The sequence below is a fragment of the Myxine glutinosa genome, chromosome 13, assembly GCF_964187855.1.
Source record: "Myxine glutinosa chromosome 13, kmMyxGlut1.1, whole genome shotgun sequence".
Classification (NCBI taxonomy): domain Eukaryota; kingdom Metazoa; phylum Chordata; class Myxini; order Myxiniformes; family Myxinidae; genus Myxine; species Myxine glutinosa.
This window is the reverse complement of record NC_136273.1, coordinates 24,726,434-24,748,652: the sequence shown is the minus strand read 5'-3', so window position 1 is coordinate 24,748,652 and position 22,219 is coordinate 24,726,434. Positions and strand designations below refer to the sequence as shown.

The window sequence follows — 22,219 nt, the reverse complement described above, 5'->3', positions numbered from 1 at the left end:
CAGTTGAAATGGATATTGTTCCTTGTGGCAGGCTGCATCTCCAAACAGGATTCACACATCAGGCAGAGCATTTCTTCCGGTGAGTGACTGGCCATCGTAATTCGGTCATTATTCTTTTGGAGCAATCATGGCCTCTAAAGGTGGTTTTTTAAATTCTTTTGGAGCAGTGTTCGGTATTACACACAATATTTGCCACCACACACACACACACACACATACACACACATACACACACACACACACACACACACACACAGGCCTGGAAGTTGAACAACTAATTAGGACCTCTCCAACAACCTCTCTGCTGAGGACCCCACTGCTGAGAAAGCCCAACTGGAGTTTGCCAAAACACACCTGAACAAGCCAAAATCCTTCTGGGAGAATGTCCTGTGGACAGATGAGACCAAATTAGAGCTTTGTGTTAAAGCACCTCATCTCTATGTTTACAGAAAACAAAATGAAGCCTTCAAAGAAAAGAACACCTTCCCTACAGTCAAACATGGAGGAGGTTCAGTGATGTTTTGGGGTTGCTGTGCTGCCTCTGGCACTGGGTGCCTTGAATGTGTGCATGGGATCATGAAATCAGGAGATTACCAAGGCATTTTGCAGCGCAATATTCAACCCAGGGTCAGAAAGCTGGGTCTCCGTCGAAGGACATGAGTCTTGCAGCAGGACAATGACCCCAAACACACTTCAAAAAGCACCAAGGAATGGTTCAAGACAAAACGCTGCACTGTTATGAAGTGGCTAGCAATGTGTCCAGATCTAAATCCCATTGAACACCTGTGGGGAGATCTGGAAACAGCAGTGGGGAGAAGGCACCCTTAAAATCTGGGAGAACTGGAGCAGTTTGTTCAAGAAGAGTGGGCCAAACTGCCAGTTGAGAGGTTTAGTTAGCTCATTCATGGCTATAGGAAGCGCTTCACTGCAGTTATTTTGTCCAAAGGCTGTGCTACCAAATATTAAGTCTTGGGTGTCAATAATTTTGTCAATGCCATTTCTTTTTATTTTCTGATTTAAAAGGATATATTAAGTTCTGAATCGAAAACAAAGGTTCTGTAATATTAACAGTGAAATAAAGAATTGTGGAGACCAAATAGTTTTATCAAATTCAACTTATTTTCAGATAAAATTGTGAGTTATTTTCAAAAGGTGCAAGGGTGCCAATATTTTTTAGCCACGACTGTACGTTGGAACATACGCTCGACAGAGCGAAACTAATTAATCGAGGGTAGACACGCTGTTTGTGTTACTCTTTTGGTATTTTGGAGTATTTTAGTCAGTTTTTGTTTTTTTTGTGAATTGTACATTTAGTTATTTTTACTATTGCCATATTTAGACCCTTTCTGGTAATGCATTTTTGGTAACTTTTAATATGTTGTTCTGTAGACCTAATAAAACAACAAACAAACCATAAAACGTTCTCTTGCAATTTTTTGGGGGTCATGTGCCATATTGATCCTACTACAAGTCCACTCGAAAACCAATATGGTGGCCATATCATTTTGTGTCGATGCTATGGTGGGTGGAGTCAATCGACAGATGTGGGTGTGGTCCGGCAGCTGTCCAACCAATGGGTGCACACTTGAAAAATCGAACTCAACAACACAAACAATAACAGAAACAGCAATGCAAAGCTTTTGTCCACCTGCGACATGTCACAGTTAAACATTCTAGTATCCGGATTCGGTTCCGGATCTTCAACAAAATTTAATCATTTCGTCCTTGTCACACACCCAACCTCTCCACCAAATTTAGTCCGAATCCGTACACAACTTTTTGAGATATCCTGTTCAGATACAAATAACAAGGGTGAAAACATAACCTCCATCCACCTTCGGTGGCAAAGGTCAAACAGGTTAAGACTCATAGTAAAGGCTGGAGTGCCCCAAGGCAGTCTTTGGTCCAGTCCTGCTCCTCAAATCCAATAATGACCTCTTCAATGCTCTGGAAAACCAACTTTCCTCTTCACAAAGAAATCCACATACCGTAAAATTCAACATCCCACCAACATGTTGGAACATACGCTCTGCAGAGCGAAACTAATTTCTCGAGGGTAGACTGTGTTACTCTTTTGGCATTTAGGAGTATTTTAGTCAGTTTTTGTTTTTTTGTGAATTGCACATCCAGTTATTTTTACTAATGCCATATTTAGACCCTTTCTGGTAATACATTTTTTGGCAACTTTTAATATGTTGTTCTGTAGACCTAATAAAATATATAAAAATACCATAAAAAGTTTTCTTGCAATTTTTTGGCATCATGCAACATTGACTGCAAAGGGTTGACTCAGCCTGTCATCCTCCCGAGGTCGGCTAATTGAGTACCAGTTCACTGGTAATTCCCTGTTTGTCATAAAGGCGACAAACAGGGTTGGCGGCAGGAATGGCATCCGGCCGTAAAACATTGCTTCAAAAAAAGGGGACCAACAAAAAACAACAACAACCACGGTGCCCGAAAAAGGCCAACCCCCGCTTTGCGGGGAAAAAAAATGGCCTCTAAAGGTGGGTTTTTTTATGCAACGTACAACAAACTGTTCCTTATGCACAAACTGGCAGTTAGACTGGTAGCAGCGGCTTCTCTCTCTGCTGACTTGGAAAGGATCAGATACTGGTCAAGCACATGGAGCAGGTCTTTCAAACCTGACAAATACCACAACTTTTCCCTGTCACCCTGCAAGGATCTTGAACTCTGTCTTCACTCAAAATACCAAAGTTCCAAACCTATCTATTCTCATCGTCACCGACTGGAAGAGGTTCAGCCTCTTGAACTTCTAGGCCTCACTACCAGCCGTAACCTCTCATGGGCTGACCATATAGCAAAGCTGACCTTGAAACCCCACCACCAAACTGGGAATCCTTCATTATTCCAAGTCATTCCTTGAAAAAGCAGACTTACTTAGAAGCCTAGAAGGCCTTTGTAATTCTGTGAAGTACTGCTCTCCCCCATGGGCTGGTACTCCAGCATCATGTCTGTTTGTACTCGATTATGTGGAATCCTAAGCTCACAATATCATTGTTTGGCTGACAGGATGGCCTTGAGGTACGCACACTTGCCTCTAAGTTGCCTAGCCTAAGTTTTAATCCGGACCCAGCTAAAACTGCAATTCCGGTGTTTCATAGGCAGGGTGATTCATCAATGTGTGTGCCGTCCCTCGAATGGTGGACGTTAAAGATCCCATGGTGTCCTTCGTAAAGAGTAGATGAGCTATCGTCGGCACCAGCACCAACTTCAAAATTCCTGCCCTAACCAGCAGAGGGCAATGCATCAGCAGCACAGCCATGCCCTCAGCCAATGATGCTACCCCACAGCCCAGTTCTGCATACGAATGAAGAAGAATATAATTGCCTTTTCCCAACACACAGCATCTGCAACTCTCTCATACCAGACAGGTTGGTGCTTTTTCTACTGCATTTCCTCAGCTCTTGCACCCTCTGCTCTTTCATTCCTCTACTCCTCCCATCCTATAAAGCTCACAAATCTAAGCTCGCTGCTCACCTGCATGCTTCTTTGTTCCCGTCTTCACCTGCGTGTGGAACCTCCTTCCAATACAACTCTTCCTTGCAGGGATTCAAGATGACAGTACACACCACCTCAAGTCATCCTCCATCCCTACCTATATTTTTTCTTTACTCATTAACCTTGAGTGCATGTCATCCTTGAGCTTCCATTATGCAGATTGCTGACAATCTTTCAACCAACAGACAGACAACTGCAACTGCAACTGCAACAACAACAACAACTGCAACAGACAACTTTCAACCAACCTGCTGCCCCATTTGTGGTTGAAACATAGGTCAGTTGATAGCACAATTGCTTTCCTATCTACATTTAGGTTGTAGAATATTTAAAATCCCAAAGCATCTTTCAAAAATATTTGGCCATTGCATGATGGTGCCCTAGGCAAACTATCTACTCGGAGTTAGCTGCGTGATTAGCACTCTCTGCAGTCGGTCAGAGGGTTAATCAGAGGGTAGACATGGCAGAGGTATGATGGACTAAAGCGCACTGATGTGGATTTTAATTATGAATGAATGAATGATCGTTTTTAAGGCCATTTTTCCCCGCTGGGGCGTGGGTTAGCCTTGCGGGCCCCATGACAATCATGGTTCTCTGTTTGAGGCAATGTTTTTTTATGGCCAGATGCCCTTCCTGACGCCAACCCTTAGTCGCCTCTTAAGATGCGCAGGGATACGGTGTACCTATTCTAAATCGGGGTACACACCGGGATCATTCATCCCAGCAAGCTGGTACTCGATGAGATCAATGACAATAATATGTAGATCAATGACAATAAAAATCTCAATTAAACCCATTTTAAATTCAGGCTGGAACACAACAAAATGTGAGAAAAGTCAAGGGGTGTGAATACTTTCTGAAGGCACTGCAAGTATTGATAGGTTAAATGAATAATGTGACTTGAAGAGGACGTAGTCATGTAAACAGCTCTTGTGTGCGTTAAATGTAATCTTGTTTTTGTGTGTTTTACGACATGTGTAATACTGCTTTATGACAGGAGAGACAGTTACAATAATCAAAAGATCATGTTTACAACACTGTATATGATAACCACAAACACCATATTTTCCAGATTCGTCTCCCAGTGACTTTTTCTGCTTGTGGTTATCGATAAGGAAGGAGAGGAATTTGTGTGTAATGCAGCACTTTCAAACAAGACTCAATGATAACGAATAGCAATGTGATGCAAATCAGCACTCAAAAGTAAACGATTTCAGGACATGTAAAGGTTTGTTTGGCTAAAGTTCACAAATATTTGTCGAAATGAAGACAGATTCTGGAACTTTTTGATATTTAAAATCTAGAACTTTCATTATATCCATCCACAGAAAATAATATTATGGTGTCTGTCTGTCGTGTTTCCTATCTCCTCTCTCAGCGGCTTCAAGCATCGCCATCAAACTTTGTAGGCATAATTAACAGTCTTGTAATTCTGATTAGAGAATCCAAATTTCATCGCAACCCCTCAATTTATTCTGTTCGGCCCAGTCAAAAGACGTTTCTTTTTTTTAAATCCAATCTGGATGAGTGGATTTTAATTATAATATATTATAATGTGTTTGTGTATACCTTGCACAACAAATAGGTTGGTGTTGTTTTTTTTGTCTTCCAGGGTCTTTCAACTCGAATTTTACCGCACACCCTCTCAACCACCCACACATCCCCAGCCACAACAGACTGCACACATTCATCAACCAACACGCTCCACCTAAATGTCCCCAAGTCCAAGCTTGCCAGACATTTGCACCTCGTTTCACCCAACTGTGAAATTGGTTAGGTGCATTCTGCTCAATCCTACATTTCCACCCACTCCTCCAAGACAACTGACATCTTGCTATCTACCTGTTGATGGTTCACACTTCTGTGATATTTGGATTTAAGAAAAACAAAAATAGCATATGTAACGAGACTACTTTCCAGCCTTGCACCCACCTTTATACAAAGCTGAATTCAGTTCTGCATGTTCCAATTTCAAGAGTTAGTCCGGGCTTCCCTTTCTTGGGGACATTGTCAGTGATGTGAAAGCGAGTGTATATTGGCTGTTCGTGAAAAGTGACATAGCAATCCCAACCTTTGTAATAAGGCCTTTACATTCTATCAACTCCTTTGCAACCCCTGTAAGCTATTTCATACGAGGCTGGCTCGACAAATTGAAGGTTGAAATGAAATTCATCAAAGACTAGATGATAGATACTTGCCTATAACAGTGTACACTTCTCATTCCACATTTGACTATTAAAATACTACCTCATGTCTGAATTTGCCCTTTCTCTCCAATCTAATTATTTGTATGTTTATGTGATACACAGTATGCGTGTGTACACACACACACACACACACACACACACACACACACACACACACACACACACACACACACACACACACACACACACACACACACAGTCACGTGAAAAAGTAAGTACACCACATGTAAAGTTTTGACTTTTTCAACATACGTATTTCAACACACAGATATTTGATCTTCATTTCAACAATATTGACAGATAAAGGTGATATAATATAACAAATCTCATGAAACATTTACATTTTGTAGTCCATTGTATAATTTAAATAAACATAAATGCAAATTTCGCATGTGGAAAAAGTAAGGACACCCCATGAAATGTTTTTTATCTTTTTAACATATGTGGACATATCAATATTTGATCTTCATTTAAACAGTATCTATAGATAAAGGTGATCTCATTGAACAAAAAACAATGAAAAGTTGACTTTGCAATAATTTATTCAACAAAAAATTGTTGCACAGCATGCACAATTGCATGCACAGCTAGTTTCAAATCCCCCCACAACATCTCGATGGGATTTAGATCCAGGCTTTGACTTGGCCATTCCAGAACCCTCCATTTCTTTCTTTTCGGCCATTCCTTGGTGGATTTAATGGTATCTTTAGGGTCATTGTCATGTTGCAAGGTCCACCTTCGGTTGAGCTTCAACTTTCCGACAGATGGCCTCACATTATCCTCAAGCACCCTCTGGTACAATGAAGAATTAATAGTGGATTCTATGATGGTGAGCTGCCCAGGCCCTGATGCAGCAAAGCTGCCCCAAACCATAATATTTCCACCACCATGCTTTACAGTTGGTATCAGGTTCTTGTGGTCAAATGCTGTCTTTGGTTTTCACCAAACATGTCTTCTGGTACTGTGGCCAAATAGCTCTACCTTTGACTCATCTGTCCAGAGCACATTGTTCCAGAAGCGCTGGTCTTTGCCTAGGTGTTCATTGGCAAACTTTAGTCTTGCCCTGATGTTCTTTCTGGGCAGCAAAGGTTTCCTCCTGGCACACCTCCCATGTACATCAAATTTGTGCAGCCTCTTTCTAATGGAAGACTCGTGCACTTTGACATCAACAGTGGAAAGAGCTACCTGTAGGTCCCGTGATGACATTCTGCGGTTCTTAGAGACTTCTTTCAGCATCTTGCGGTCTGCTCTCGGGCTGAACTTGCTGGGGCGGCCAGGCCTGAACAAGTTGGCAGTTGTTTGGAATCTTCTCCACTTGTAGATGATCTTCCAGACAGTTGAAAGATTGATTTCAAATTGTTTGGAGATCTTTTTAAATCCTTTCCCAGACTCGTAGGCATCTATAACCTTCTTTCTGAAGGCCTCAGAGAGCTCTTTTGATCTAGGCATGGTGACACCACACACTTCAACAACAAAGAGCAAACCAAACTAAATGTCTGAGGTTTAAATAAGACAGGTTCCTCCAAGATCCTCTCGAATGATGTTCTAATCATTTGCACATGAGCTGGTGCACCTGATTCTAATTTTAGGTATTTGAAGTAGTGATAAATGTAGGGGTGTACTTACTTTTTCCACCTGCGAAATTTGCATTTATGTTTATTTAAATTATACAATGGTCTCCAAAATGTAAATGTTTCATGATATTGTTTCGTGGTCCTCCCGGTAACTACCTGGTCTTGGTGACCCCCCCGGACCGTGGGAGGACCCCGCCAGAAAGATCTCTGATTTATACGCTTTCGCAGCGCAATCAATATGAAAGACACAATAATTCAAGTCAATAAGAAACCCCACACCAAAGATCCGGATTACTCAATAATATATTCCCCAATCAATCAACAACCATCAACAATCAATCACCAATATTACTAAGATGGCCATCCCATATATTTCCCCCCTTTCCCCACTCACGACCCCTCAATGGTCACTGTCCCTCACAATGTCTCTGGGCCCCTCCAGACCAAGGTGAAGGTCGACTTCTCCGCACACGGGCGGTTGAACGAACCCCTGGCTGACGTGCTCCAAACGTGCACGTCGCGTACCGGGAACAGCTGCTGCAGCGCACACCTCCTTGCAAAGCAAAGCGGGCAAAGCAAGGCGCGGCTCGCAAAGCGCGCGAGGCCCAAGGTGCGACCCGTACGCGTCCTTGTAGACGTTGAGGTGAACTGTGCCGGACGCTTGGTTCCGTGCACGAACCCACGGCAACTTGACGCGTAACCGGTAATTACCCCGCGCAGGTAACTCCTCTCGCCAGACGGGCTTTCAAACGCAGCGTTCCCCACGCTGCTCAATATCGACACCGCTCGCGTCGGAGCTCGGCGAGGAAGAAGAAGATCGCCGCTTCTCCCGGACCTCGTGTCTTTTTTCTTCTTTCGGTTCACTATCCCGTTTCCGGTCTCCTGTTATCCGGAGCCTCTCTAACCCTTTAACCACAACAACCTTTAATAGAATAAACATTAATAAGCAATGACATGAATAGTAACTCCTCTAAATCCGGGATCCGAAACAATATTTGTTATATTATATCACCTTTATCTGTCAATATTGTTGAAATGAAGATCAAATAGCTGTATGTTGAAAAAGTCAAAACTTTACATGGGGTGTACTTACTTTTTCACGTGACTGTATATATATATATATATATAGATATATATGTATATATATATCAAATGAATCCATTTTTCTTTCTCCAACATTTAATGAGCAAACAAACAACTGCTTGACGTTTCGATCAGCAACACAGATAAACGTGCATCCACTGACCTTTCTCAAGAGTAAAGCAGAACAACTCTATACCCTCCCTTATATAAGGGAAAAGGGGAGGGGGGGTGGGGGCGGACACCGAAACCACCAATCAATGCTATTCTGGAAAAACTCGTGCCATTCAAATTTAAATCGTAAATTAAAACCAAAACCGTTGAACCAACTGAAAGCACACCTTGTGATGTTACATCAAAACAACTGTTAAATCACCCGTTGAATCAAACAAAACGTAGCATAATTCAAATAAATCGATGTAAAACAAACAACATGATTAATTGCTTCAAGTGATGGTGGTAAATTAAACGAATTAAGCTAAACGGATACATCCAAACCTCAGGTAAGAATATATACCCAAGTGACAGCAACCGAGGTAATAATTGATATGCTTGGTGACGCAGTTTCTCTGGTACGTTTCTGCCTGAGAGGGCCAAACGCTAGTGGTAAGTCCAACACTTTCTCTGTGAGCGACACAACAGACTCCTCCACATGCCATGCCTCCAAAATCCTCTTTCGTTTACTGGGGGTTGCACCCAAAATGCTGGCATTATCCCATAGGGGAAACATGGCCAGCCTTCAGACCATGTTTGGCAATGGCAGATCTCTTTGGATAGTTGCACTCGAAGACCTTGCAGTGCTGATTGACCCTTTGTCTCAATGTTCTCCCTGTCACTCCAATATATTCAGCCCCACAAACATAGGGAACCCTGTATACCACCCCTGCCCGGTCATTCCTGGGAAGCTTATCCTTGACATGCACAAGTGCCTGTTTCATGGTGAACATAGGTTTGTAACTTACCCTCACACCTGCCAATTTTAAAACTCTGCCAATCCTTTGGGACACCCCCCGGCACAAAAGGCAAAACACAATAACCTTTTGGTTGTTCCTGTGTGAAAGACCTGGTGCGAGGCTTCGCCAAGATCGCATCCCTTTTTGGTAATAAAAAATTAATTTAATTTTTTTTTTTAATTAATGAAAATTATTAATATTTTTGGTTTTTGGTTTTGGTAACCTTCAGAATGCCTTCAGCCTTCAGAATGCCATTTGTAGTTTAACCACCCTGTCTTTTGATTTGATAAAGATATTCAGCCCACCTCATCAGCCTCGCCCCTGTACAAACTATAACAGTACTCGGTAGAGTGCATATCCCCCGTCAGGTTGACCAGTTTACGTATCGTATCCCACTGATAGGCCAGATCTGCATCCGGGCCTGGACCAAGATCGAATCAGTTTGATCTTGTCACCTAAACAACTCGTCCACCCAAGTTTTATCATAATCCGAAGACAACTTTTTGAATTATCATGATATATCATTTTTGGCCCCATCTCCCAATGGTGAAGAATCACTTGAAAATGTAAGAAATTCTCGTATTCTCCAGATCCAGATCTCCACCAAAATCGAATTTATTAATCCTTGTCACACACCCAACCTGTCCACCAAGTTTCGTCCGAATCTGTCCATAACTTTCTGAGATATCGTGCAATATATCGTTTTTGGCTCCATCTCTCAATGGTGAAGAATCACTTTAAAAATTCTCGTATCCAGATCCAGATCTTCACCAAAATATAATCAATTCAACCTTGTAACACACCCAACCTATCCACAAAGACAGGTGTGAAAATATAACCTCCACCCACCTTTGGTGCAGAGGTAGTGAGCCAAAATAAATTCAATTGATTTGAGTAAAACGTGGAAAATTGCTCAATAACAAATAGTTTTTGTTTTTTTAGAAATAATATTATTTAAATCCGCAGTCAGACATTTGACTCTCACAGTACGAGTCTGCTGGTAATCTATGGTTCACCTCCTCGCTTTCCATGAGTAACAGTTGACTCTGAGAAAGGAAGCAAAAGCGTGGTTGCCACGTGAGGCCTGTTCGCAAGAGGGGCTGCCCGCACGACCCCCGTGGTGCACCCGCCTTGGCTTTCCCTCTCCCACATGAAGATCGTGATCCAGCCTCCACCGCACCGCGCTCCACCTCTGCCAGTCACACAGAATGAGCAAGGCCACACGTTATTCATTATTGGCATTTTATGATTCATAAACACGTGCAAACAGAGGGAAGAGAAAAAGACAAACATTATATTTACACTTATGATTACAATCTCTAGTATAACAGAGCCATTTGTCTCTGTGTTGCCATTTTTCTCAGAGATGGCTGACAGATCTTCGTCAAACTTTCAGAGGTTCATCAATGAGTGCCTGGGAGTGTTTAAAGGGGGGGGGGGGGGGGGGGAAGTTTAATTTTTTTTTTTTAAGTCCAATTTTTGGGATTTGGTTTTTTAATCACTCTATAGTGCCTAAGCCTTTGTAGCTATGTGAAAAGTAATATTAAACGAGGAAGGATCTGAAAATGCAAAGCCTGTAAGTGTCCTTTTACATTCAGACGTCTTCTTCGTCTTCCGTATGCTCAAAATAATGAAAACAGTTTTTTTTAAGTCCAATTTTTGTGATTCTGTTTTTTAATCACTCTATAGTGCCTAAGCCTTTGTAGCTATGTGAAAAGTAATATTAAACTAGGAAGCATCTGAAAATGCAAAGCCTGTCCGCGTCCTTTTACATTCAGACGTCTTCTTCGTCTTCTTAATTTTTTTTTTTTAAGTCCAATTTTTGGGATTTGGTTTTTTAATCACTCTATAGTGCCTAAGCCTTTGTAGCTATGTGAAAAGTAATATTAAACGAGGAAGGATCTGAAAATGCAAAGCCTGTAAGTGTCCTTTTACATTCAGACGTCTTCTTCGTCTTCCGTATGCTCAAAATAATGAAAACAGTTTTTTTTAAGTCCAATTTTTGTGATTCTGTTTTTTAATCACTCTATAGTGCCTAAGCCTTTGTAGCTATGTGAAAAGTAATATTAAACTAGGAAGCATCTGAAAATGCAAAGCCTGTCCGCGTCCTTTTACATTCAGACGTCTTCTTCGTCTTCTTAATTTTTTTTTTTTAAGTCCAATTTTTGGGATTTGGTTTTTTAATCACTCTATAGTGCCTAAGCCTTTGTAGCTATGTGAAAAGTAATATTAAACGAGGAAGGATCTGAAAATGCAAAGCCTGTAAGTGTCCTTTTACATTCAGACGTCTTCTTCGTCTTCCGTATGCTCAAAATAATGAAAACAGTTTTTTTTAAGTCCAATTTTTGTGATTCTGTTTTTTAATCACTCTATAGTGCCTAAGCCTTTGTAGCTATGTGAAAAGTAATATTAAACTAGGAAGCATCTGAAAATGCAAAGCCTGTCCGCGTCCTTTTACATTCAGACGTCTTCTTCGTCTTCCGTATGCGCAAAATAATAAAAAGTTTTTTGTTTTTTTTAAATAAAAAATGAAAATTGACGATTTTATGAAAAAAAAAATTGACGACAAAATTGACGATTATAGTCATTTTTTTATGACAATAGCTCAAATGGTAATATATATATATATATATATATACGGCTTGGACACACACACACACACACACACACACACACACACACACACACACACACACACACACCGAAGTGATTACAAAACACCATCTCCTGCTGTGCAGGGGAGGGGCTAATGATCCCTGACCCCATTCTTTAGTGGATGTAGGAAAGTGCTTTGAGCACCTACGAAAAATAGAAGAAAAAAAAAATTTGATTTCTTCAGAATGCCAACAGGATTAGAAGGGCAAGGAACAACACCAGGTACACCAGGTTGTATTCAAATAAGAATGGTTGGTCCCACAAAGAATCCAATACTTTTCTTTCCTTTTCCTTCCATTGCCTTCCTCTCATTACAATTCTGCACCACGATTGCAAAGTCGTCCTCCCACATCAATTGTACCTTTCGCCTTTGGGGATAAAATAATTTAGTCCAATTGGTGATCGACAAACAAAACGCACCTTCAACAAAGCAAGTTTTTTTTTAAAGCTGCCATTGCACTGAAATTTCTCAATGTAAAAAGATGACCCCAAGAGAAGACATCGACGCATCCTTGGAATCTGAAAGCACGAGAGGAAGTTGCCCAAATTCGAGGGAATGATCGATCACGCCTCAGAGGGAGATATAAACGAGTAATGAATTTAGCAATTTAATTATCTCTTTGCCATTTGCTTCCTCTCACGTCACTCCAAGTAATCTTTCATTTGCTTCCTTTCACACCCGGCCTGGTTAAAGCTCGCAATGTTCGTAATAATCCAGGCATCTACTACATGGTAATAAATAACGTTGGCTCACTGAACCGATATCGAGATGGTGAATCTACCGTGAAGGTAACAAACCCAAAGTCTGTCCAGATCGTACCTGCTGCCGCTGTCGATGTGCGGCCTTGCGTTCGGGTGTCTCCGGTGCACCGGTTAATGGGCTTGATAAGCAAGGTTAATAGCCTTGGCTAATCGGTGGAGAAACGTAAACACACCACACTACAGCACAACCATCCTGGTGATAGTGCATTTGTGGAGAAGGTAAACAACAATTGCTCGGGATACAAGTTTAAAGTGTAAAACACAAACACTATTTTGGTGCCATTACACTCGCAATGGCATACCTGTTTGACACCTTATCCTTTGACTGACAGTATTAGTCAGGTTCACTATGTTTTTTCGTTCAATTTTTTGGGGAAATTAGCAAAACTATACACTTTTGGAATATTCAGAGCATGAGGAATCCAAAAATTCTAAAAAAAAATTCAAATTCAAAAATTCCAAATCCAAAAATATCCAAAAATGTTGGCAATTGCGTACACACCTTTGCAAAAATGACACTCAGGACAGTGATGAAGATCTGTAAAAGCATATTCCTGAATGGTATAGACCTAGTAGATCCTGTGTATAGGACTTATAGCTCAATCTGATACTAACAAGGCTGCTTTCTTGCTTTATAAACCCATACCTATAACTTCAAAGGACTTGAAATATCATGTATTATGTAATACAGTTATATCACAAATATAAAGACAATTGTTTTCAATTACCTTTGTTTGTTGCTTTTCTATAATCCTGAGCACTATTTTGAAGCATTTATTGGATTCCTTGACCCAGAAAACATAGGATTAGCATATTTAATTAAGTCTCTAGGTTGACTAGAAGCCGAGATAGCGCAAAATATGTATTTTATGGCGGCCATTTTGAAAATCCAAAATGGCGGCCATGCAGGTGTCTGTGCAAATGCCAACATTGATTTTCGGATTCTCCATGCTCTGAAGATTCCAAAAATGTACAGGTTTGCTAATCTCCCAAAATTTTGAACGAAATTATATTTGTTAACATAGTGAACCTGACTATATGGCCTAAACTCCGAGAGGTACGCACAATCGCCTCCGAAGCTGTCTTGTCTGGGTTTGAATCACGACCCAGCTATAAACTGCCATTCCAGTGTTTCAAAGGAAGCATCGTTCATCCAATGTGTGTACCGTCCCTCGGATGGACGTTAAACGGGCGTCCCGGCTGCCGGCATTCGTTGGTGGACCTAAAATATCCCATCCTTCGTGAAGAGAAGGCAAGCTATCGCCGGCACCCTGAACAAATTACAAATTCCTGCCCTAACCAGCAGAGGGCACTGCATCAGTGGCACAGCCGCTCCCTCGGCCTTGTGCTGCATACGAACGATGACCTTCTGTGATCCTTCTGTCGGCTCTGCACTGTCTGCACTCGCCATTTACTATGTCGTCAAGGTGAATAATAATCAACTGGGTCAATGAGAGAGGAATTTAATAATGCTGATTATTGCAATGGTGTTTTACAAAAACACAAAAAAAAGATCAAAGCTGAGTATTTTAAACAGAATTTCATTTTTGAAAAGAATTTTTCTTTTTTTTTTGTATACTGAATCGAGGCTCGTGAAAGAGCTAACATTTATTTCACAAACAAATCAACCAAATCAAATCAAACTTTGACATTTGACACAGAATATCGTTCAAGTCCACATCTTGCGAGTTATTGGCTGCAGATTTTAACTAAATAACGTTTTTTTTTCTTCAAAATACGAAACCATGAGTGTGCTTAGGTGCCGGCCTAGTTTTGACGTCAGACCGGCAACTTTGATGGGAATTTTTTTTGATGATTAAAAAAAGTTCTTGTGCAGAAGAGCTCCAGTTCACTGCTGATTTTGGAGAACACCCTGGGAGATCCTCCCCCCCCCCCTCTCTCCCACCACCACCCCTCCTCCCCCCCCCCGAATCCCCTGGGAGGCCCCCCGATACGGAATCGAAGAATCTAAGACCGAGCGATCCATCGATTGGAAGGGCCATAGCAGGTTTCAGAGCAATCGGTTGGTAAGTAATGCTTCAGTCACATTTGTCTCGGCGGCCGTAGGGTCTAAAAAATCTACGGCCACTAGCAATTATAGGGCGGCCGCAGTATTTCCACGGTCACACAATGTAGCAGTCACATATGTTTTTTTTTTCGGGTAGCCGCACAGGGTATTTAGAAATTGTGGAGACCGAAAACGTGGGGGTGCCGTACGGTCTTTGATTTGATGTCGCACGGTGACCTTATGGCGTCCCTGCGGCGGCCATAGAATTTTCAAAGCAGACGCAAGGTAGCCTCAAGGTGCCCGCAAGGCGACCGCAGGGGGGCCCTAAGGTGAACGTGCGGCCAGACGGACGGTAACGAGTGGGTATATATACCAGTTCTTTTTCATATGTATAACAGCACTTACAGTTGTCATGGCTACGGCTTGTCAAATTGCTACGGCCGACCTAGAAATGAAAAAAGTTATAACTCCGCGCTATAATTCCACGACGACCCCTACGGCCTGTAAAAGATAGCCATACGCCCTAGGGCCACCCTGAGGCCACCTCAGAAACTCTGCGGCCGCCGCACGTTTCTGTCAATTTAGGGGGGGTACGGCCGCCGTATCCTAGCCGTAGAGCAAATGTGACTGAGGAGTAAGGGACGAAGAAATATCCGAGTCACTGAAATATCATAAGTCACTGAAATATCATGTCACTTTCGCTTTCCTACGAAGCCCAGTGTGGGATGTTGTGGTTTGAACCTCCGCTTGAAATGAGGGAAATGAAACATTTTGAAAATTTCGAATTATTCTCACTCAGATTTCAACATCACTGTATTGCTTATTATCAAGCTGTTTAAACTTTCTTTATGAGATGATTTGTAATACCAGATACCACTAGGTGGCGCTATAGATACACATCAAGATTTCGAATTGGGGTATACCCCCTGCCCTGAACCCCCTCCAACAGATATGCTACCCAGATAGAAACCATACTTGGGGTATCCTTTGGCAAAATACAAAATGTGGTTGGATTTAGTTCAGCAGTTTTTTCGTTTTTGAAGCATATATAAAGAAACAGACAAAAACTCTAAAATATCGATATATATATGTATGTATGTAAACATAAGTGTATGTAAAACTCACAGTTACCGACCTGGTTTCACCCTTTTGTGCAGAAGTTTGACTGCATCAAATCATCATCATTTTGACAGTATCTGAACTAAGATCAAAATTCTGCTCTGTCGGAGGGTTCTCTTGAGAGCTTGACAGGCAGAGCGTACGTACATGGCAGTGACGTCATTACGTATGCTCATTGAAAGCTGGAGAACTGAAGATATATTTGGATTGGTTGCTCCCGGCTGCATCCAGGCGATTCCATATAACGAGTGGATACCAGAGATAATGTGTCATGTGGCAGATGGTACTTATCGCTCCCATTAAGGTACAGCATAGCTGGATGGGATACCATAATGGCGGTTCACCACTGATGGTATGAAATCGCATAGTAACTGATATATATATATACACTTTTTTTTCAATGCTAAATGCTCCAATCACACTTTTTTTCAACGTTAAATAGTCCAGTCACGGACTGTATCATCCTCATCGAGGCAACGCCTTAAATTAAACAAAAAGAACAACTGAAGAAATAGTAGGTGAAAATAAGGAAAAATAATCTAAAAAGTTTTGAGGAACTGGAAAACCTGCCTTTTAAAAAGGACAGATTATAACTGCGAGGAAAGACATGGGAAGGTAAATAATTCCAGAGCTTAGTGGCGAAGGGAAAGAAACAAGCCTCATAACGACCCACCCTTGAGTTGCCAATGGCCACACAATAATCATGTGACCTTGTGCCTTGCCGAATATTTTGTAGTCTAGCTGATGGTGGACGTATACAAAAAAGCGCATCCAAACAAAAAGGTAAACATACATACCCTGCAAGTTTAGTACTGAACAAGCAAGAGCAGATCAAGTCTCAGTCAATGTTTCATCCACTTCCCAGCAGCCTTCCTCAGGCCAATAGTAAACTATTGACCTTAGTAGTAATAATGCAAATGCCAATCTATTGGTAATATTGATAAATAGTAGCCAAAAGTAATCCAATAGTCAAACAATTATCGTTTGGCTTACAGATGCATCATTTATAATCATACATTGTTTATAAAGGATATTTATGTCAAAACACTTTGAAACCACAAAAATAAATAGGAGAGCGAGGGCAACGTCATTGCCATCACAAATCCCCACGCTTCCCACCAAAAGAAAAGTTGAAAGATGGCAAAACGTTCCACCAGGAATGACCCAATATCTAATTTTGAGTTTTAAAAAAAATCTTCTGGTTTGACCCCTGTGACCACCTGAAGTCCCCACCCCCTGAGGCATGAACCAGGAGGCGAATCCCAAAAAATGACATATTTCATGCATCCCCCAATGTTGATTGCATATACAAAGTTTTTTTATTACCCTCGCCAGAGGAGAGGGTATGGCATTTCAGTCCGTTTGTTTGTCTGTTTGTTTGCTTCTGTCTGTCTGTTTGTCTACACAGAATAAATATTATTTTCTCTGCAACCCTTGGTCTGATTGACAGGAAATTTTCACCATAGGTGCAACTACACCTGTAGAAATTTTGATGATAATTATGACGTCATAGGTCACGTGGTTCGGCCGCCATCTTGGAAAAACCGAAAAACTTTGCACCTCTATATCTCCGAAAGTGCTGAATAGAAAAAATTGAGAAATGGCTCATTGAAAAGAACTCTCCATGGGGAATAAAATATGTTAATGAGGATGTCATAGGTGCTTCCATTATGACGTCATAATTCGTCAAGTACAAAACTTCATCCAAACAAGATGAAATTTCTTGAGCGCCATCTCAGCATGAACTGGTGAAGAAAAAAAATATGATGACGTCATCGGTCACATGGTTCGGCCGCCATCTTGGAAAAACCAAAAACTTTGCACCTCTATATCGCCGAAAGCGCTGAATAGAAAAAATTAAGACATGGCTCATTGTAAAGAACTCTCCATGGGGAATAAAATGTTAATGATGATGTCATTGTCATAGGTTCCTCCATTATGATGTCATAATTCGACAATTACAAAACTTCATCCGATCAAGATGAAATTTCTTGAGCATAATCTAGGAATAAATTGGTTTAGAAAAAAAAAATGATGACGTCATCGGTCACGTGGTTCGGCCGCCATATTTGTTTTAACACAACAGCCTTTAAAACCACTGAAAATACATCCTGGTGAGGATTTGCAATCTCTGATTGCTCTTTTTCTTGTTTTTTATGTTTTAAAATGTGCCCGTAATTGCATTTGTTGGCATATGACCTTTTGACCTCACCTCATTGCCCCAAGGGGATGGGCCAAAATGATACTGCTCTCGCAACCTTTTGCCATGTGGTTATCATAACTACGTGATGGAAGGATAGACAGAAACCTGATTACAATATCTCATTTTTATTTTTTTGGTAAGAATGGGGATTTAAAAAATCTTCATTTCTACAAGATCGGAGCAATGACATTGTGAATATAACGAATCATAAAATGATTTAATAATAAGGACAATAGCGGACAATAATTTCAAATCAAATTGAAGATATTTTCACATCAATACTGTATGATAAAGTTATAAAGTGCACTGCGCTAATATATTGCAATTATTGTCGCATTACACAAATGGTTTCATGAGCTATTCGTCATTTAAAGCAGTAAAACGCTGCGTATAGAAAGCCTGCAGTCCGTTCAAGCATCTGATTATCCCAAATGACCTCTTAAGTCCACACACCCTTTATAGCCAAGGACAAGCTGTTAGTCGGAAGCAAATGGTCTTGGTGGCCAATTCAGCAGACTCGGGTAAAAGGGGGTGTAAAAAAAACAAAAGAAGAATGACATTGCTGCAAGTTAATCATCCTTGATTATATCCCACAGAAATTAGCCGTAACTGCAGGAGTGAAGGCTTTAGGCTAAAAGTCTGTGGCTCGGCCAGAGTCTGAAACGAAGGCAATCTGTTCATCGGCAAAACGCAGACCAAAGGCTATTCCCGTGCGATCGAATAAAAGGAAAAATAATTTACCTAGTTATGTTGTTATTAATCTGAAAATACGTAATTGCTTCAACAACCTGTGAATGTGAAGTTCTATTTTCACAACAGTTGTAAATAGTTGTTGAATGAATGGAATCTTGAAAGGTCAGTTTGCAATGGTGGTGTGGGTTTGGAAAGTCAATTTACATCAACACGAAGCTCCCAATTGTCATTTCAGACCCGATGTCTATTTGAGAGAAAGGACGTTAGGCGTTATTGCCAATTTTATCGCAAATTCATGGTGTTCTTGGGAATCTTACTATAATTCACCAAATGTCAGTCCGTCCGTCCGTTCCCAGGTACCGCAAAAACGGCTGAACCAATCGCAACGAAATTTTGGGTGGGTAATCCTGTGACCCCCTGGAGTAAAATGGGCTATATTGTTTTTCCAATTTTTTTTCCCAATTTTTCCAATTTTACCAATTTTCCAGTTTTTCCAAACACGATGGAATAGTATTTACCGATATGAACAGTGATGTGGCTTTTATTGAAATTCTACAAATACTGTTTAGATTTTGGTGATTTGCATGTGATTTGATTTAACGGATGTTTATATAAATCGTTTAAAATAAAAAAAGCCTTCAATTTCTGATATTTTCTCCTTTTCATTTGGGCCTCCCAATTGGAGCCCCATAGGGAGGGTACCGTTGCTAGTAGCCATAATTCATATTTGTGCAAATACCAGCAAGAATGAACGGTTGGTATACCCAAGCTTATACGAGCAGCACCTTTCAAAGGTCCCGAAATAGAGAAACGATGTACTTCCTCCTTAAAACCCCCATCCAACAACACTCTCTACAGAATCGACATCCTCCAGACAACATCCGCAATCCCTCCCACATCCTCAATTTCATGTGCCCCGTTCCCTCCACCTGCCCACTCCTCCCACAACCCCAATGATGGTGTGCACAAAACTCCAAACAACCATGTCACTCATGTTAAAGCTTCTTTATATTGAACATTTTAAAGGATGTGAATTAAAGGTTTTCGCAAAAGTCCCTCAACACCTTTTCCTGTGTCCCGTTTAACTATGTCCTATCACACCACAAACAAAAGTAGTGCACTTGGGCTGCTCTTATGGCTATAATGAAGTATCCAAATTACACAGATGGTTACAGAACATAGGTGCTAAGTTTTCAAATTACGGTGGAGGGTAGGACATCATGATGGGGTGCAAACGGGGGGAGGGGGGGGGGTCATCTTGGTGGGCCTTGAAAAGTGGAAGGCTTAAATGCAACGATGACCCACCATCCTGTTTGCACACCATTGTCAAGCTTCAAGTCACTGAACTAAGTTTAGAGCCGAAGGAACAGGATTATGAACACACTCAATCACAGCCTCATTGTTTTGTTTCCCTCCTCTGACATTGTTCCTACACAATGTGTACATGCCCGCAGCAGTTCACCATTCCAGCAGCTATGACTGCATTTCTCATGTGAATAGTTCAGATTTTCAGAAGCACGAACTGTCCAGCATTACCATTCGACAATCCGAAAATACAATTATCAGCAGAATGAGAAACAGCAGCATTTTTGAGATATTACAAAAGACCTCTTCCTGACATGCTGACCCTTCCAAATGGGTTACTAGCAATGGTCGGCCATTAAGGTGTAATGTTTGTGGACAGGGTTACTGCTTGCATGGTTCCTGTATCCAGGCTCATCACTGACAGAAAATGAGAGGAAAAAGTGTTGTTGTTTTTTGTTGTTAAATGACCGAAAATGAGGCCTCCAGTCGTGCTGGTGCCAGTTTTCTGAACCGAACACAGCTCAAATTCCACAGGGATTCTCTTAGAAAGCACTGTAGCGAGGTGAGGAATGGAACGCGACAGAGCAAGACCGATCGGACGTCCATCGCCGATGACAGGCATTGCCTGTGAAGCACTCTGTGGTGTCGAGCTGTTTGTCTGTGGCGAAAGGGCGACTGTCGTCAAGTCAAACCGAGGCATCGGCTTCATGAGATTTCCCACAAAGCTCTCTGCGCTGGTCGTTCGTGGCAGTAGTCACCCAATTTTCTGCCTCATTTCCCCAGAGTAAAGCTTTTCATATGGCTGCACTGACAACCGGCTACCCCAACCCCCTCTCTCCACCCCAACCTCCCCCCCCCCTCAATCTCAATCCCCCCCCCCCCTCCCCCATCAATCCCCCCTGCCCATGGCGAATTGTCAGAAACTTGTTATTTTTTATCTTCTAACTAATATCCTCTCTCATCAATAGAGCTGCTGTCGCTGAATACTGCCAGACTGTGAAGGGTTTCTCTCCCCATTGAGTTGGCATCCCTGTCTCACACCCTGCTCATCTTGATGCCATGGACACCAAAGCCATAAAAAATCATTGGTTTATGCCCATTACTTTCACACCACAAACCAGGTCAGGGGTCTTTCTGTCTTCTACTGCCTCTTTTCTGGTCTCGCACCTTCTGAGCCGGCATGACGGCCTCGTGGTATGCACACTCACTCACCTAAGAGACATCAAGCCTGGTTTCAAATCTCGGCCCAGCGACAAACTGTCACCCTGGGGTTTCGCAGGCATGGCGACTCGGATGGATGTCAAACTGGGCATCCCGTCTGCTGGCATTAGATAGTGGACGTTCAAGACCCCACAATGTCCTTTGCCAAGAGTAGGTGAGCTATTGCTGCCATGCTGGCCCAATTCCATATTCTTACTCTAACCTACAAGGGGCATTGTATCAGTGGCACAGCCACACCCCCACATGCTACTCTCAGTTGCACTCACTGCCATTTCAGTGCTCTCCTCCCCCTCCCCCCCCCCCCCATCCCCAAAGCCCAACTCTTTCCATTTTCCAGGTTATTGGGTATCTCCCGCTCCCTCAACGTCTTCTCCATTTTTTGGTTCCATTTCCACTTATTCCCCCAGTTTTCCCTTCAACTTCTGTGATTGAGAGCTTGCACCTGTTCAGCACATTTTCTCCTCTCCTCCCATTTGCTCTGGTTCTTCCCTGTGCCCTTTCTTCTTCCAGGGCTCCTCTTATTTTGTCCCTCTACCCTGCTGTTGGTGTGCCCACTACTCCCTCCCAATTTCCACTCTTCTTTTTCTTGTGTTATGTCTTGACCATTTGGTGTTCTCGCTCCTCCATGAGCCTCGATTCTTAAAATAAAATTCCAAAAAATACCAAATAAAACTAGAGCTTCCAGGGAAGCAGAACTCAACTGAACGGACTGGACAACTTTAAAGTAGGTCAGTTGTCTGTACTAGATTTGACTTAAATGAAAAGCCAACAACCTTGTGTAATAATTTTAAGGTCCTTGTATCCTTATACTTGTCCTTGTTTTACAATTGATACAATGTTACACTTTGCAACAATGTTGCAGAAATATAGTTGTGTAGATAAAAGGAAACGGGCCTATGGCGGCCATTTTGTGACAGATC

At 41.7% G+C, this 22,219-nt stretch overlaps 1 protein-coding gene across 1 annotated transcript in view; it reads right to left on the bottom strand.

Annotated features, from left to right (window-relative positions):
* The window catches only part of LOC144888731 (uncharacterized), a 115,067-nt gene that overhangs the window by 1,099 nt on the left and 91,749 nt on the right, over positions 1 to 22,219 (bottom strand). Inside the window, exon 2 of the mRNA XM_078767883.1 lies at positions 10,350 to 10,525. Coding sequence (XP_078624009.1) covers positions 10,350 to 10,525 — 176 coding nt within the window. The remainder of the gene's footprint in view (positions 1 to 10,349; positions 10,526 to 22,219) is intronic.